The sequence below is a fragment of the Zea mays genome, chromosome 10, assembly GCF_902167145.1.
Source record: "Zea mays cultivar B73 chromosome 10, Zm-B73-REFERENCE-NAM-5.0, whole genome shotgun sequence".
Lineage (NCBI taxonomy): Eukaryota > Viridiplantae > Streptophyta > Magnoliopsida > Poales > Poaceae > Zea > Zea mays.
The window spans coordinates 135191778-135206753 of NC_050105.1; the positions used below are offsets into that span (position 1 = coordinate 135191778).

The window sequence follows — 14976 nt, forward strand, 5'->3', positions numbered from 1 at the left end:
TATAAAAATATAGTTTGAATAATGATATACATGGACATATAAAACACAAGCAATCTACAATCACAAGTTATGCACACTTACACATAATTATAGATGTACAAATTAATAAATAAGCATGACATGAGTACATGACACATGAAAGTTCGGGTAATTCGGGTATTTCGGGTACCCGATTGTGATACCCGAATTACCCGAAATAATTTCGGGTTTTGCAAGTTGCTACCCGAAATTCCTGAACAAAATTCGGGTTTCGGGTATTTCGGGTTCGGGTTCGGGTTTCGGGTTACGGGTTTTTTGCCCAGCCCTAGCTGCATCCGTGGAAAAGCCAGGGAGAGACGTTCCTCACCGGCTATGATGGCGCGCGCCTGATGATGGTGAGCGCGTGAACCAATCATGCTTTTATGAGAAGCAGGTTTCGTCATTTTACCATTATTTTTGGCACAAGGTTAGGCCCATTTTTCCCGATCGGCTGATGCAGGCCTTGTACGCGTGTCGTTGAACGCCTGGAGTGGCAGGTTAGGCCCATCTCGACGCCGGTGAGGAATATGCGGGACCCACGCGCTTGTCTCAGCGACGTCGGTCGACGCCGCTATGCATGGGCTCACGAGCAATGGCGATGCCAGCCGTACACAGGTACCTGGTGGTTGTATTTAATCCTCGTTTTCATTTTATGAAATGGTAAAATTAGTCTTGGCTCATGCTCGGACAAGAATGGATCTTCACGTCAAGTACATATTCATGAACTCTTTTGTATGCAAGTGAAAATATGATTGTGTATCTGTCACAACTCACAACATACTCGGGTAAAAATGTATCTTCACGTCAGATAAGAATTCGTGAACTCTACTGTGTGTCTGTATTCAAGTAAAAGTACGATTGTATGGTCGTCGCCGCTGGAGAAAATTGCCGTCATCTACCGATCTACGTCATTGCGTGCGTCCTTGGCCTGGACCGTAGTAATTGCTCAGTCTCCGTGTCGTTGCGTCTTCAGTTATTTCCACCGTTCATTGGATGCCGGCAGCACATTCATGGTTGTGGGCACAAAAGTTCAATGGCACGTTTGGTGGCGAGATTCTTCTAACACAACTTCACATTCACATCTTCATCCCACTTAACTTAAAATCTCCACCTTTTTTTACGGATTTGGTTGAACAGATCTATTATTGACTAGAGATGGAAGCCAAAGAAATTAAAATCTGAATCTGATTTCGATAAACATGAAGCGGATAGAGCTGTCTCAGACTCCCAAAAAAAATCGAACTGCGTCTAGTTTCCTCTCGATCCCGTGGGTCTCACCATCCCCGTGCGCTGGAGGACGAGAAGGCGAGGAGGAACCGCCTCGCTCTCGGTGACGGCACCCGCGCTCTGTCACGGTGCTAGCCAGTGAAGTCCGACGCCGGCAGAGGCCGATGGAGGAGCCCGGTGCGGTGGACAAGGACAAGCGACTGTGTCCCGTTAGACCAGGCGCGACCCATGTATAAATCAGTGTCTCAAATCTGTGTTTTACTATATCTATTATATTAATCAGAGTAATCAATAAATTAAATTACCAATCAGCTATTCTTCCTATCTCGAGCATAGAACCAAGACAAAGTGTGTTTGTCAAGATATATGTCTTGAGTTTTTTTATATTACCCTCTTTAAATACATTCGAAGACATAGCTTAAGACACCTATTTTACATGCCCTGAAGACACAGTTTAAGACACCAGTTTTACATGCTCTGAGTCCTCAGCGGTGGAGAGGCGATAGGGACGACAGAGATGAGGAAGATGAGATAAGGAAAATAAAATTTTGTCCTATGACAGGTGGCGTTAAGTATAAAGTGGCCTCAATTTAAAGTTGCTTCTCCAACAAGGCATTACTATGTGCTGGTGAAATATCCATGGAACGTAGTACTCTGCTAACAACCACCAACCACACATCGCTGGTCAACATAAATAACCTGACCTGTCGTCCCCATTCTTGTGATCCTGTCGTCCCCATCCCCTTGCTCCAGCGCGCGGTGTGCACAGGCAGCTAGGCTCATGGCGGCCGCTACCCCTAGTCCCCACAGCGCAAGGTACGTGTCATCCGACGCTCTGGCGTGTAATCTGTACACGAGTTGAAACTGGTTGGCCGGCGTGTGTGATCTCTACTCTGGTAGGGTCGCCGTTGTCACCGGCGGGAACAAAGGGATCGGGCTGGAGGTGTGCAGGCAGCTGGCCAGCAACGGCATCACCGTCGTCCTAACAGCCAGAGACGAGAAGCGGGGCGCCGCCGCCGTAGAGGAGCTCGCGGACGCGGGCCTCTCCGGCGTCGTTTTCCATCAGCTGGAGGTCACCGACGCCCAGAGCATTGCTAGATTGGCCGGTTTCCTGAAGGCGTGGTTTGGGAAGCTAGACATCCTGGTGAGTCCCCTTAATTTTGAATCTGTGAAAGGTTCGGTGGTGTAGGTGGCTGTGACTGTGGCTGATGAAGGAGAGCCACTGTGTCTTACTAGGTAAACAATGCCGCTATCGGTGGGGTTCAGTCACTTCCCGTTGAAAATGTTGGCGAAAAGGTGAGGTCACATGTCCCCCGATCGAAATTATGCATGCATGCTCAGATTTTTTTTTCAGATCCTATCCTAAGCCACGCTCTGATGAAACGGTTTACATGGTGGTGCGCCGTGCGCGTGGAATAATGGAACAGATCAAGGGCATGGACGCGTTTCAGATGGCGGAGCTGATGCGGAAGAGCTGCCGGGAGACAAACGACACCGCGAAGGCAGGCGTCCAGACGAACTACTACGGGGTGAAGAACGTGACCGAGGCGCTGCTGCCCCTGCTCCTGCAGGCCTCCTCCTCCGGCGGAGGAAGGGTCGTCAACGTCTCCTCCGACTTCGGGCTGCTACGCGTAAGTAAGCTGTTCCGGTATCTGATCATACCGTTTCAGATTCCGTTCCTTTCCTTCGACCAACGCCAGCAGCTGCTGCTGCTGGATCTGAAACAAAGAATGCAGTATCTCAGGAATGAGGAGGTGAAGCATGAGCTGGACGACATTGAGGGCCTGACGGAGGAGAGGCTGGACGAGCTGCTGAGCACGTTCCTCCGGGACTTCGAGGCCGGCGCGCTGAAGTCCCGCGGCTGGCCGACGGAGTTCGCCGCGTACAAGGTGGCCAAGGCCGCCCTGAACTCCTACTCGAGGGTCCTGGCGAGGCGGCACCCCGAGCTGCGCGTCAACTGCGCGCACCCGGGCTACGTCAAGACCGACATGACCAGGCAGACGGGCCTGCTGACGCCCGCGCAGGGCGCGGCCAACGTCGTCAAGGTGGCGCTGCTCCCGGAAGGCGGCCCCACCGGCGCTTTCTTCGCGCTAGGCAAGGAGGCGCCGTTCGTGTGACGCTGCCGTACTGGGCTGGCGGTGGTGGGGACTTCACGGTCCGGCGCTAGTGCGCCGCCTCTCCGACTTGCCTGGCGCCTGCTATCTACTACCTCTCTGCTCTCTGTGCTGCGCAGCGTAGTTTGCTGGTTTGGGACGGCGAATAAAGAAAGGATCGCTGCTGCCTCTTAGTTAGTTGGGTTCTGTCAGTACTAAGCTTCGGTAATAAAATACCCCTAGATATGACCATATTTTATCTGATTGGTTACCCGCACCGTTCCATCCTAAATTACCGTGGGCATTAACTTTGGATTAGCGTCTGTTTGATTGACTGTACGCGAGGAACGGTGGCTACATAAGTAGATATAAAATAAGTTATTTTGAGGCTTGTCGGGGACCATAATTAGGGGTACTCTCAAGGCTCCTAATTCTCAGCTGGTAACCCCCATCAGCATAAAGCTGCAAAGGCCTGATGGGTGCGATCAAGTCAGGGATCAGCCCATTCGAAGGACTCGATCACGCCTCGCCCAGGCCTAGCCTCGGACAAGGGCAGCCGACCCCGAAGGATCTCCGGCTCGCCCGAGGCCCTGTCTTCGCCAAGAAGCAACCCCGACCAAATCGCAGGAGCATTTAATGTAAAGGTGGCCTGACACCTTTATCCTGACGCGTGCCCCTCAGCTGACAGAGCCGAAGCGACCGCCGTCACTTCACCGCTCCACTAACCAGTCTGATAGAAAGACAGCGCCGCCTGCGCCACTCCGACTGCGGTGCCACTTGACAGAGTGAGGCTGACAGGCAGTCAGGACCGGCCGCACGCCATAGGAAGCTCCGCCCGACCCAGGGCTCGGACTCGGGCTAAGCCCCGGAAGACGGCGAACTCCGCTCCGCCCGACCCAGGGCTCGGACTCGGGCTAAGCCCCGGAAGACGGCGAACTCCGCTTCGTCCGACCCAGGGCTCGGACTCGGGCTAAGCCCCGGAAGACGGCGAACTCCGCTCCGCCCGACCCAGGGCTCGGACTCGGGCTCAGCCCCAGAAGACGACGAACTCCGCCTCGCCCGACCCGGGGGCTCGGACTCAGCCTCGGCCACGGAAGACGGACTCGACCTCGACCTCAGAGGAGCATCCACATCGCCCAACCCAGGGCGCGGACCGGCCACATCAACAGGAGGCGCCATCATTACCCTACTCCAAGCTGACTCAGGCTACGGGGAACAAGACCGGCGTCCCATCTGACTCGCTCCGCCAGATAGGCGATGATGGCGTCCCGCACGCTCCCTGACGATGGCGACTCTTGGCCCCCTTACGGAAGCAAGAGGACGTCAGCAAGGACTCGACGGCCCTGACAGCTGTCCCTCCACCAGGCTCCGGCGCTCCTTCGACGGCCACGACATCACACGAACCGGGCGCCAAAATCTCTCCGACCGCCACGATGGCGTGTACTTAGGGCACTAGCTCTCCTCCGCTAGACACGTAGCACTCTGCTACACCCCCCATTGTACATCTAGATCCTTTCCTTATGCCTATAAAAGGAAGGACCAGGGCCCTCTTAGAGAGGGTCGGCCGCGCGGGAACGAGGACAAGACGGGCGCTCGCGTGAGGCCGCTCGCTCCTCCCCCCGTGTGGACGCTTGTAACCCCCTACTGCAAGCGCACCCGACCTGGGCGCAGACGAACACGAAGGCCGCGGGATTTCCACCTCTCTCACGACCCATCTCCTGCCTCCTCGCTTTCCCCCCTTCACGCTCGGCCTCGCGTCGACCCATCTGGGCTGGGGCACGCGGCGACACTTCACTCGTCGGCTCGGGGACCCCCCGGTCTCGAAACGCCGACAGTTGGCGCGCCAGGTAGGGGCCTGCTGCGTGTTGACGAACAGCTTCCCGTCAAGCTCCAGATGGGTAGTCTCCAGCGACCTCTCCGGCCCGAGACGGTGCTCCGTCTCGGGAGCTTTGAGTTCATGTCCCTCGACGGCAGCTACGACATGATACTCTTTCCACCGCCGGGCGACAGCGACAATGGCGGCCGACAGTCCGCCCGCCGGCGGCAGGATCGACGACGTCTTCCCCGCGTGGTGGAAGAACAACCCTCGAGCTCGCCCCGTCCTCTTCCCCGTCGACGGAGGAGGAGGAGGCGGGGCAACCAAGGCCAAGCAGGAGGCGGCGCTTCGTCGACCGTCGAGCGAGACCACAACGCCAGCACTTCAACGGGGGGTGCATCGGGCATTGGCCTTGCGCCTGCGACAAAGAGGAGCGCTGTCTCCCCGCGACACGTCAACCCCGAGCAAACGGACGACGCCAGCGCGCTCGCGAAAGGCTTGCTGGATGTCGCCCTCGTACCTGAGACGACGGTGTAGTCAGCCCCCGACGTGACCTCATCACCGCCCGTCGACCAAGAGGTACCGATCGATTCCCATCCCACGCCTTTCAGATTTAGCCTCGACCCGCCTAGCGGCTCCGCTTTGGCGGACGCTCTTGTAGAGGCGAATCCGAACCCTCTAGGGTTTCGAATGCGGTCACCTTGGGACCGGCTGACGGACGTCTCGACCTGCGGGCCCTCTGGGTCCGAGGAAGACGACGAGCCCAGTTTCCATTTGGATTTCTCCAGACTTGGCAACCCCGACGCCATGCGAGACCTCATGACCGCATGCGACTACTGCCTTTCCGACTGTTTCGACGGTAGCCGTAGCCTCGGCGACGAGGACTGCGGCCCGAGCCGCGAATGTTTCCACGTCGATCTAGGGGGTCCCTCCGAAGGCAACCATCTAGGCATGCCGGGGGACGGTGATCTCCCTAGGCCAGTACCTCGCGTTGACATCCCACGGGAGCTAGCTGTGGTCCCCGTTCTGGCGGGGGGTCACGACCCACAACTCGAGCAAATCCGCGGGGTGCAGGCCAGGCTCGACGAGGGAGCAGGAGCGCTTGAGCCAATCCGCCGGGACACCGGGCAGGCATGGGCGGGCCAACCTCCGGCCGGAGAAATGCGTCATCTACCCCAGGGCTTCCAGCACCGCATCGCCGACGATGTCAAGGTCAGGCCGCCACCCGCATCCAGTGGGGTCGGCCAGAACCTGGCTGCAGCATCAATGCTCCTCCACACGATGCCGGAGCCATCAACCACCGAGGGACGGCGAATCCAGGGAGAGCTCAAGGATCTCCTGGAAGGCGCCGCGGTCCGGCGAGCCGAGAGCTCCGCCTCTCGGAGGCAGGGGTACCCCTCAGAACATCGTGCCGCGACTTCCCGATTCATGCGGGAAGCCTCGGTTTGCACCGGGCGCACGCGCAACACAGCGCCTGTGGCCCCGGGTCGCCTCGGCAACGAGCACCATCACCGCGATCGTCGGGCCCACCTCGACGAGAGGGTGCGCCGAGGCTACCACCCCAGGCTTGGGGGACGCTACGACAGCGGGGAGGATCGGAGTCCCTCGCCCGAACCACCCGGTCCGCAGGCCTTCAGCCGGGCCATACGACGGGCGCCGTTCCCGACCCGGTTCCGACCCCCGACTACTATCACAAAGTACTCGGGGGAGACGAGACCGGAACTGTGGCTCGCGGACTACCGTCTGGCCTGCCAACTGGGTGGAACAGACGATGACAACCTCATCATCCGCAACCTCCCCCTGTTCCTCTCCGACACCGCTCGCGCCTGGTTGGAGCACCTGCCTCCGGGGCAGATCTCCGACTGGGACGACCTAGTCCAAGCTTTCGCCGGCAATTTCCAGGGCACGTACGTGCGCCCCGGGAATTCCTGGGACCTCTGAAGCTGCCGACAGCAGCCGGGAGAGTCTCTCCGAGACTACATCCGGCGATTTTCGAAGCAGCGCACCGAGCTGCCCAACATCACCGACTCGGATGTCATCGGCGCGTTCCTCGCCGACACCACCTGCCGCGACCTGGTTAGCAAACTGGGTCGCAAGACCCCCACCAGGGCGAGCGAGCTGATGGACATCGCCACCAAGTTTGCCTCCGGCCAGGAGGCGGTCGAGGCTATCTTCCGGAAGGACAAGCAGCCCCAGGGCCACCCATCGGAAGATGCCCTCGAGGCGTCGGCTCAGCGCGGTGCCAAGAAGAAGGGCAAGAAGAAGTCGCAAACGAAACGTGACGCCGCCGACGCGGACCTTGTCGCCGCCGCCGAGTACAAGAACCCTCGGAAACCCCCCGGAGGTCCCAACCTCTTCGACAAGATACTCAAGGAGCCGTGCCCCTATCTGAAAGGGAAATGTGCCCTTGGGCCATTTCTAAGTATTTTGGTGATTGAGTGCCAACTCAAGTGCTCTCAATTGGTATCGGAGCCGTTCTCTTCAAGAAAGGGACTAACCGCCCGAAGAGATGGATCCTAAGGGGAAAGGAATAGTGATCAACGACAAGGAGAAGGAGTCCTTCGTCAACGACCCAAAGGATGACAAGTCCAACGACTCGGGCTCGGGCCACAGACGCAAAGATGGGAAGAAGAAGAAGACAAGACGCATCAAGGAGATCGTCTACTACGACAGCGATGAGTCTACTTCCTCCCAAAAGGACGACGACCACAACGACTACGAGAAAAAGAAACCGGTCAATTCGAACTTTTCTTTTGACTACTCTCGTATTCCTCACAGTACTAATGCTCATTTATTATCTATTCCACTTGGTAAACCTCCTCATTTTGATGGAGAGGACTACGGATTTTGGAGTCACAAAATGCGTAGTCACTTGTTCTCTCTCCATCCTAGCATATGGGAGATTGTAGAGAGTGGAATGCACTTTGATAGTACGGATAGTCCCATGTTTATTAACGAACAAATTCATAAAAATGCACAAGCTACTACTGTGTTGCTAGCCTCTTTGTGCAGGGACGAGTACAATAAGGTGAGCGGCTTGGACAATGCCAAGCAGATATGGGACACCCTCAAGATTTCTCACGAAGGGAACGACATCACCATGCTCACTAAAATGGAGTTGGTGGAGGGCGAGCTTGGAAGGTTTGCAATGATAAGGGGCGAGGAGCCAACCCAAACATACAATCGGCTCAAGACCCTTATCAACAAAATAAGGAGCTACGGAAGCACGCGATGGACGGATCACGACGTCGTCCGCCTAATGCTAAGGTCATTTACCATTCTTGATCCTCATCTCGTGAACAATATTCGTGAGAATCCCAGGTACACGAAGATGACGCCCGAGGAGGTACTCGGAAAATTCGTAAGCGGGCGGATGATGATCAAGGAGGCAAGATACGTGGACGACGCGTTGAATGGTCCAATCCATGAGCCTCAACCCATTGCTCTAAAGGCAACAAGGAGCAAGGAGGCGCTACCTAGCAAGGTGGCACAAATTGAGGCGGCCGGACTTAATGATGAAGAGATGGCCCTCATCATCAAAAGATTCAAGACGGCGCTAAAGGGTCGCAAGGGACAGCCAAGCAAGACCAAGACCAAGGGAAAGCGCTCATGCTTCAAATGCGGTAAGCTTGGTCATTTTATTGCTAACTGTCCCGACAATGATAGTGATCAGGATCAAGGGAACAAGAGGGAGAAGAAGAAGAACTATAAGAAGGCAAAAGGCGAGGCGCATCTAGGCAAGGAGTGGGATTCGGATTGCTCCTCTTCCGACTCCGACAATGAGGGACTCGCCGCCACCGCCTTCAACAAATCGGCCCTCTTCCCCAACGAGCGTCACACATGCCTTATGGCAAGGGAGAAGAAGGTATGTACTCAAAACCCTACTTATGCTTCTTCTAGTGAGGATGAGTCTAGTGATGATGATGAGATAGATTACTCATGCTTATTCAAGGGATTAGATAGATCTAAAATTGATAAGATTAATGAGTTGATTGATGCCTTGAATGACAAGAATAGATTACTAGAAAAACAAGAGGACCTTTTATATGAAGAGCATGACAAATTTGTAGAAGCACAAAAATCTCATGCTTTAGAAGTTAAGAGAAATGAAATGCTTTCTTGTGAATTATCTTCTTGCCATGAGACAATTTCTAGCTTAAAGAGCATAAATGATGATTTAAATGCTAAGCTAGAAAAATCTAGTAAATTAACATCTTGTGTAGAACATGTTGTGATTTGCACTAGGTGTAAAGACTTTAATGTTGATGCTTGTAGTGAACACCTAGAGTGCATTTCTAAATTAAATGATGAAGTAGCTAGTCTTAATGCCCAACTTAAGACTAGCAAGAGTGATTTGGATAAACTAAAATTTGCAAGGGATGCCTACACAATTGGTAGACACCCCTCAATTAAGGATGGGCTTGGCTTCAAGAGGGAAGTCAAGAACTTGACAAGCCATAAGGCTCCCATCTCCACCAAGGAGAAAGGGAAGGCCCCTATGGCTAGTAGTGTGCAAAAGAACCATGCTTTTATGTACCATGATAGGAGACAAACTAGAAATGCTTATAGGAGTTATAATGCTTATGATGATTTTGATTCTCATGCCATGTTTGCTTCTAGTTCTTCCTATGTGCATGATAGAAATGTTGATAGGAGAAATGTTGTTCATAATATGCCTAGGAGAAATGTTGTTAATGTTCCTAGAAAAGTTATGAATGGACCTTCTAAAATTTATCATGCCTTAAATGCTTTCTTTGCTATTTGTAGAAAGGATAGGAAGATAGTTGCTAGAAAATTAGGGGCAAGATGCAAGGGAGACAAAACTTGCATTTGGGTCCCTAAGGATATTTGTGCTAACCTTGTAGGACCCAACATGAGTTGGGTACCTAAGACCCAAGCCTAAATTTGCCTTGCAGGTTTATGCATCCGGGGGTTCAAGCTGGATTATCGACAGCGGATGCAAAAACCATATGACGGGGGAGAAGAAGATGTTCACCTCCTACGTCAAGAATAAGGATTCCCAAGATTCAATAATATTCGGTGATGGGAATCAAGGCAAGGTAAAAGGGTTAGGTAAAATTGCAATTTCTAATGAGCACTCTATCTCTAATGTGTTTTTAGTTGAGTCTCTTGGTTATAATTTGATATCTGTTAGTCAATTATGCAACATGGGGTATAACTGTCTATTTACAAATGTAGATGTGTCTGTCTTTAGAAGAAGTGATGGTTCACTAGCTTTTAAGGGTGTATTAGACGACAAACTTTATTTAGTTGATTTTGCAAAAGAGGAGGCCGGTCTAGATGCATGCTTAATAGCTAAGACTAGCATGGGCTGGCTGTGGCATCGCCGCTTAGCACATGTGGGGATGAAGAACCTTCACAAGCTTCTAAAGGGAGAACACGTGATAGGTTTGACTAACGTGCAATTCGAAAAAGATAGACCTTGTGCAGCTTGTCAAGCAGGTAAACAAGTGGGAGGAGCACATCACAGCAAGAATGTGATGACCACTTCAAGACCCCTGGAGCTGCTGCATATGGACCTCTTCGGACCCGTCGCCTATTTGAGTATAGGAGGAAGTAAGTATGGTCTAGTTATTGTTGATGACTTTTCCCGCTTCACTTGGGTGTTCTTTTTGCAGGATAAGTCTGAAACCCAAGGGACCCTCAAGCGCTTCCTCAAGAGAGCTCAAAATGAGTTTGAGCTTAAGGTGAAGAAGATAAGGAGCGACAACGGGTCCGAGTTCAAGAACCTTCAAGTAGAGGAGTTCCTTGAGGAGGAAGGGATCAAGCACGAGTTCTCCGCTCCCTACACACCACAGCAAAATGGTGTGGTAGAGAGGAAGAACAGGACGCTAATCGACATGGCGAGAACTATGCTTGGAGAATTCAAGACCCCCGAGCGTTTTTGGTCGGAAGCCGTGAACACAGCTTGCCACGCCATCAACAGGGTCTACCTTCATCGCCTCCTCAAGAAGACTTCATATGAGCTTCTAACCGGTAACAAACCCAATGTATCGTACTTTCGTGTATTTGGGAGCAAGTGCTACATTCTAGTGAAGAAGGGTAGAAATTCTAAATTTGCTCCCAAAGCTGTAGAAGGGTTTTTGTTAGGTTATGACTCAAATACAAAGGCGTATAGAGTCTTCAACAAATCATCGGGTTTGGTTGAAGTCTCTAGCGACGTTGTATTTGATGAGACTAATGGCTCTCCAAGAGAGCAAGTTGTTGATTGTGATGATGTAGATGAAGAAGATGTTCCGACGGCCGCTATACGAACCATGGCGATTGGAGAAGTGCGGCCACAGGAACAAGATGAACGAGATCAACCATCTTCCTCAACTATGGTGCTACCCCCAACTCAAGACGATGAACAGGTTCATCAACAGGAGGCATGTGATCAAGGGGAAGCACAAGATGATCATGTGATGGAGGAAGATGCACAACTGGCACCTCCAACCCAAGTTCGAGCGATGATTCAAAGGGATCATCCCGTCGACCAAATTCTGGGTGACATTAGCAAGGGAATAACTACTCGTTCTCGATTAGTTAATTTTTGTGAGCATTACTCCTTTGTCTCTTCTATTGAGCCTTTCAGGGTAGAGGAGGCCTTGCTAGATCCGAACTGGGTATTGGCCATGCAGGAGGAGCTCAACAACTTCAAGAGAAATGAAGTTTGGACGCTGGTGCCTCGTCCGAAGCAAAATGTTGTGGGAACCAAGTGGGTGTTCCGCAACAAACAGGACGAGCACGGGGTGGTGACGAGAAACAAGGCTCGACTTGTGGCAAAAGGTTATGCCCAAGTCGCAGGTTTGGACTTTGAGGAGACATTTGCTCCTGTGGCTAGGCTAGAGTCTATTCGTATATTGCTAGCATATGCCGCTCACCACTCTTTCAGGTTGTACCAAATGGATGTGAAGAGCGCTTTCCTCAACGGGCCAATCAAGGAGGAGGTGTACGTGGAGCAACCCCCTGGCTTCGAGGATGATCGGCACCCCAACCATGTGTGTAAGCTCTCTAAGGCGCTCTATGGACTTAAGCAAGCCCCAAGAGCATGGTATGAATGCCTTAGAGATTTCTTAATTGCTAATGCTTTCAAGGTTGGGAAAGCCGATCCAACTCTTTTTACTAAGACTTGTAATGGTGATTTGTTTGTGTGCCAAATTTATGTCGATGACATAATATTTGGTTCGACTAACCAAAAGTCTTGTGAAGAGTTTAGCAGGGTGATGACGCAGAAATTCGAGATGTCGATGATGGGCGAGTTGAACTACTTCCTTGGGTTCCAAGTGAAGCAACTCAAGGACGGCACTTTCATCTCCCAAACGAAGTACACGCAAGACTTGCTAAAGAGGTTTGGGATGAAGGACGCCAAGCCCGCAAAGACGCCGATGGGAACCGACGGACACACAGACCTCAACAAAGGAGGTAAGTCCGTTGATCAAAAAGCATATCGGTCAATGATAGGTTCTTTACTTTATTTATGTGCTAGTAGACCGGATATTATGCTTAGCGTATGCATGTGTGCTAGATTTCAATCCGATCCTAAGGAATGTCACTTAGTGGCGGTGAAGCGAATTCTTAGATATTTAGTTGCTACGCCTTGCTTCGGGCTCTGGTATCCAAAGGGGTCTACCTTTGACTTGGTTGGATACTCAGACTCCGACTATGCTGGATGTAAGGTCGATAGGAAGAGTACATCGGGGACGTGCCAATTCTTAGGAAGGTCCCTGGTGTCATGGAATTCTAAGAAACAAACCTCCGTTGCTCTATCCACCGCTGAGGCCGAGTATGTTGCCGCAGGACAGTGTTGCGCGCAACTACTTTGGATGAGGCAAACCCTCCGGGACTTTGGCTACAATCTGAGCAAAGTCCCACTCCTATGTGATAATGAGAGTGCTATCCGCATGGCGGAAAATCCTGTTGAACACAGCCGCACAAAGCACATAGACATCCGGCATCACTTTTTGAGAGACCACCAGCAAAAGGGAGATATCGAAGTGTTTCATGTTAGCACCGAGAACCAGCTAGCCGATATCTTTACCAAGCCTCTAGATGAGAAGACCTTTTGCAGGCTGCGTAGTGAGCTAAATGTCTTAGATTCGCGGAACTTGGATTGAATTGTAGCATACATGTGTTTATGCCCTTGATCAGGTTCATTCTGCATTTTGTTGCTTATTGTGGTGCTCAAGTTGTACAAACACTCCCTGGACCTCACAAGTCCGTTGCAAAGTGATGCACATGTTTAGGGGGAGATGTGTTACAACTTGACCCTTTGAGACTAACCATTTGCTTGAGTTTGCTTGATTTAGTCTCGAAGGTGGATTGAAAGGGAAAGTGAACTTGGACCATGCAAGACTTCCACTGCACTCCGATGAGAGGGTAACTTATTCCAAGTTCATCTCTATGATCTTATTGCCTTTGTACTCTTAATTGAAGATTTTGGTGAGGCAATGGGGTTAAAGGGCCAAGATTGATCCCGTTTTGGTGCTTGATGCCAAAGGGGGAGAAAATAAAGGCCAAAGCAATAAATGGATCAGCTACCACTTGAGAGATTTTGAAAATAGAAGAATAGAGCTTTTGTTTTGTCAAACTCTTTTATTGTCTCTTATTGTCTCTCTTGTCAAAAGTTGGCTTCTTGTGGGGAGAAGTGTTGATTATGGGAAATAGGGGGAGTTTTTGAAATCTTTGATCAATCTCTTTTGGAATGACTCTCTTTATGCTTCAACATGTGTGTTTGACTTAAAGATAGAGATTTGAGTTTGATTTGCAAAAACAAACCAAGTGGTGGCAAAGGATGATCCATATATGCCAAAATTGAATCAAAATCAATTTGAGTTTTATTTGAAGTGATTTTGCACTTGTTCTAGTTGCTTTATGTTGTGTTGGCATAAATCACCAAAAAGGGGGAGATTGAAAGGGAAATGTGCCCTTGGGCCATTTCTAAGTATTTTGGTGATTGAGTGCCAACTCAAGTGCTCTCACTATCACCAGGGGCCCGTCAAGCACACCCTTGAGGAGTGCGTCATGCTTCGGCGCCACTTCCACAGGGCCGGGCCACCCGCGGAGGGTGGCAGGGCCCGCGACGACGACAAGAAGGAAGATCACCAGGCAGGAGAGTTCCCCGAGGTCCGCGACTGCTTCATGATCTACGGCGGGCAAGCGGCGAACGCCTCGGCTCGGCACCGCAAGCAAGAGCGCCGGGAGGTCTGTTCGGTGAAGGTGGCGGCGCCAGTCTACCTAGACTGGTCCGACAAGCCCATCACCTTCGACCAAGCCGACCACCCCGACCATGTGCCGAGCCCGGGGAAATACCCGCTCGTCGTCGACCCCGTCATCGGTGACGTCAGGCTCACCAAGGTCCTCATGGACGGAGGCAGCAGCCTCAACATCATCTACGCCAAGACCCTCAGGCTTCTGCGTATCGATCTGTCCTCGGTCCGGGCAGGCGCTGCGCCTTTCCATGGGATCATCCCTGGGAAGCGCGTCCAGCCCCTCGGACAACTCGATCTTCCCGTCTGCTTCGGAACACCCTCCAACTTCCGAAGGGAGACCCTGACATTCGAGGTGGTCGGGTTCCGAGGAACCTACCATGCGGTATTGGGGAGGCCCTGCTACGCGAAGTTCATGGCCGTCCCCAACTACACCTACCTCAAGCTCAAGATGTCGGGCCCCAACGGGGTCATCACCGTCGGCCCCACGTACAAACACGCGTTCGAATGCGACGTGGAGTGCGTGGAGTACGCCAAGGCCCTCGCCGAGTCCGAGGCCCTCATCGCCGACCTGGAGAGCCTCTCTAAGGAGGTGCCCGACGTGAAGCGTCAT

The 14976-nt window shown here is 52.3% G+C and overlaps 1 protein-coding gene across 1 annotated transcript; it reads left to right on the forward strand.

Moving 5' to 3' along the window:
• The first annotated feature begins 1972 nt into the window (after positions 1 to 1972).
• Positions 1973 to 3589, forward strand: LOC100273052 (uncharacterized). Its single transcript, NM_001360161.1, has 5 exons — positions 1973 to 2061; positions 2146 to 2389; positions 2482 to 2541; positions 2673 to 2876; positions 2982 to 3589. The coding sequence occupies exons 1-5, from the start codon at positions 2027 to 2029 to the stop codon at positions 3360 to 3362; spliced, it is 924 nt and encodes a 307-aa protein (NP_001347090.1). The 5' UTR covers positions 1973 to 2026; the 3' UTR covers positions 3363 to 3589.
• The last annotated feature ends 11387 nt before the right edge of the window (positions 3590 to 14976 follow it).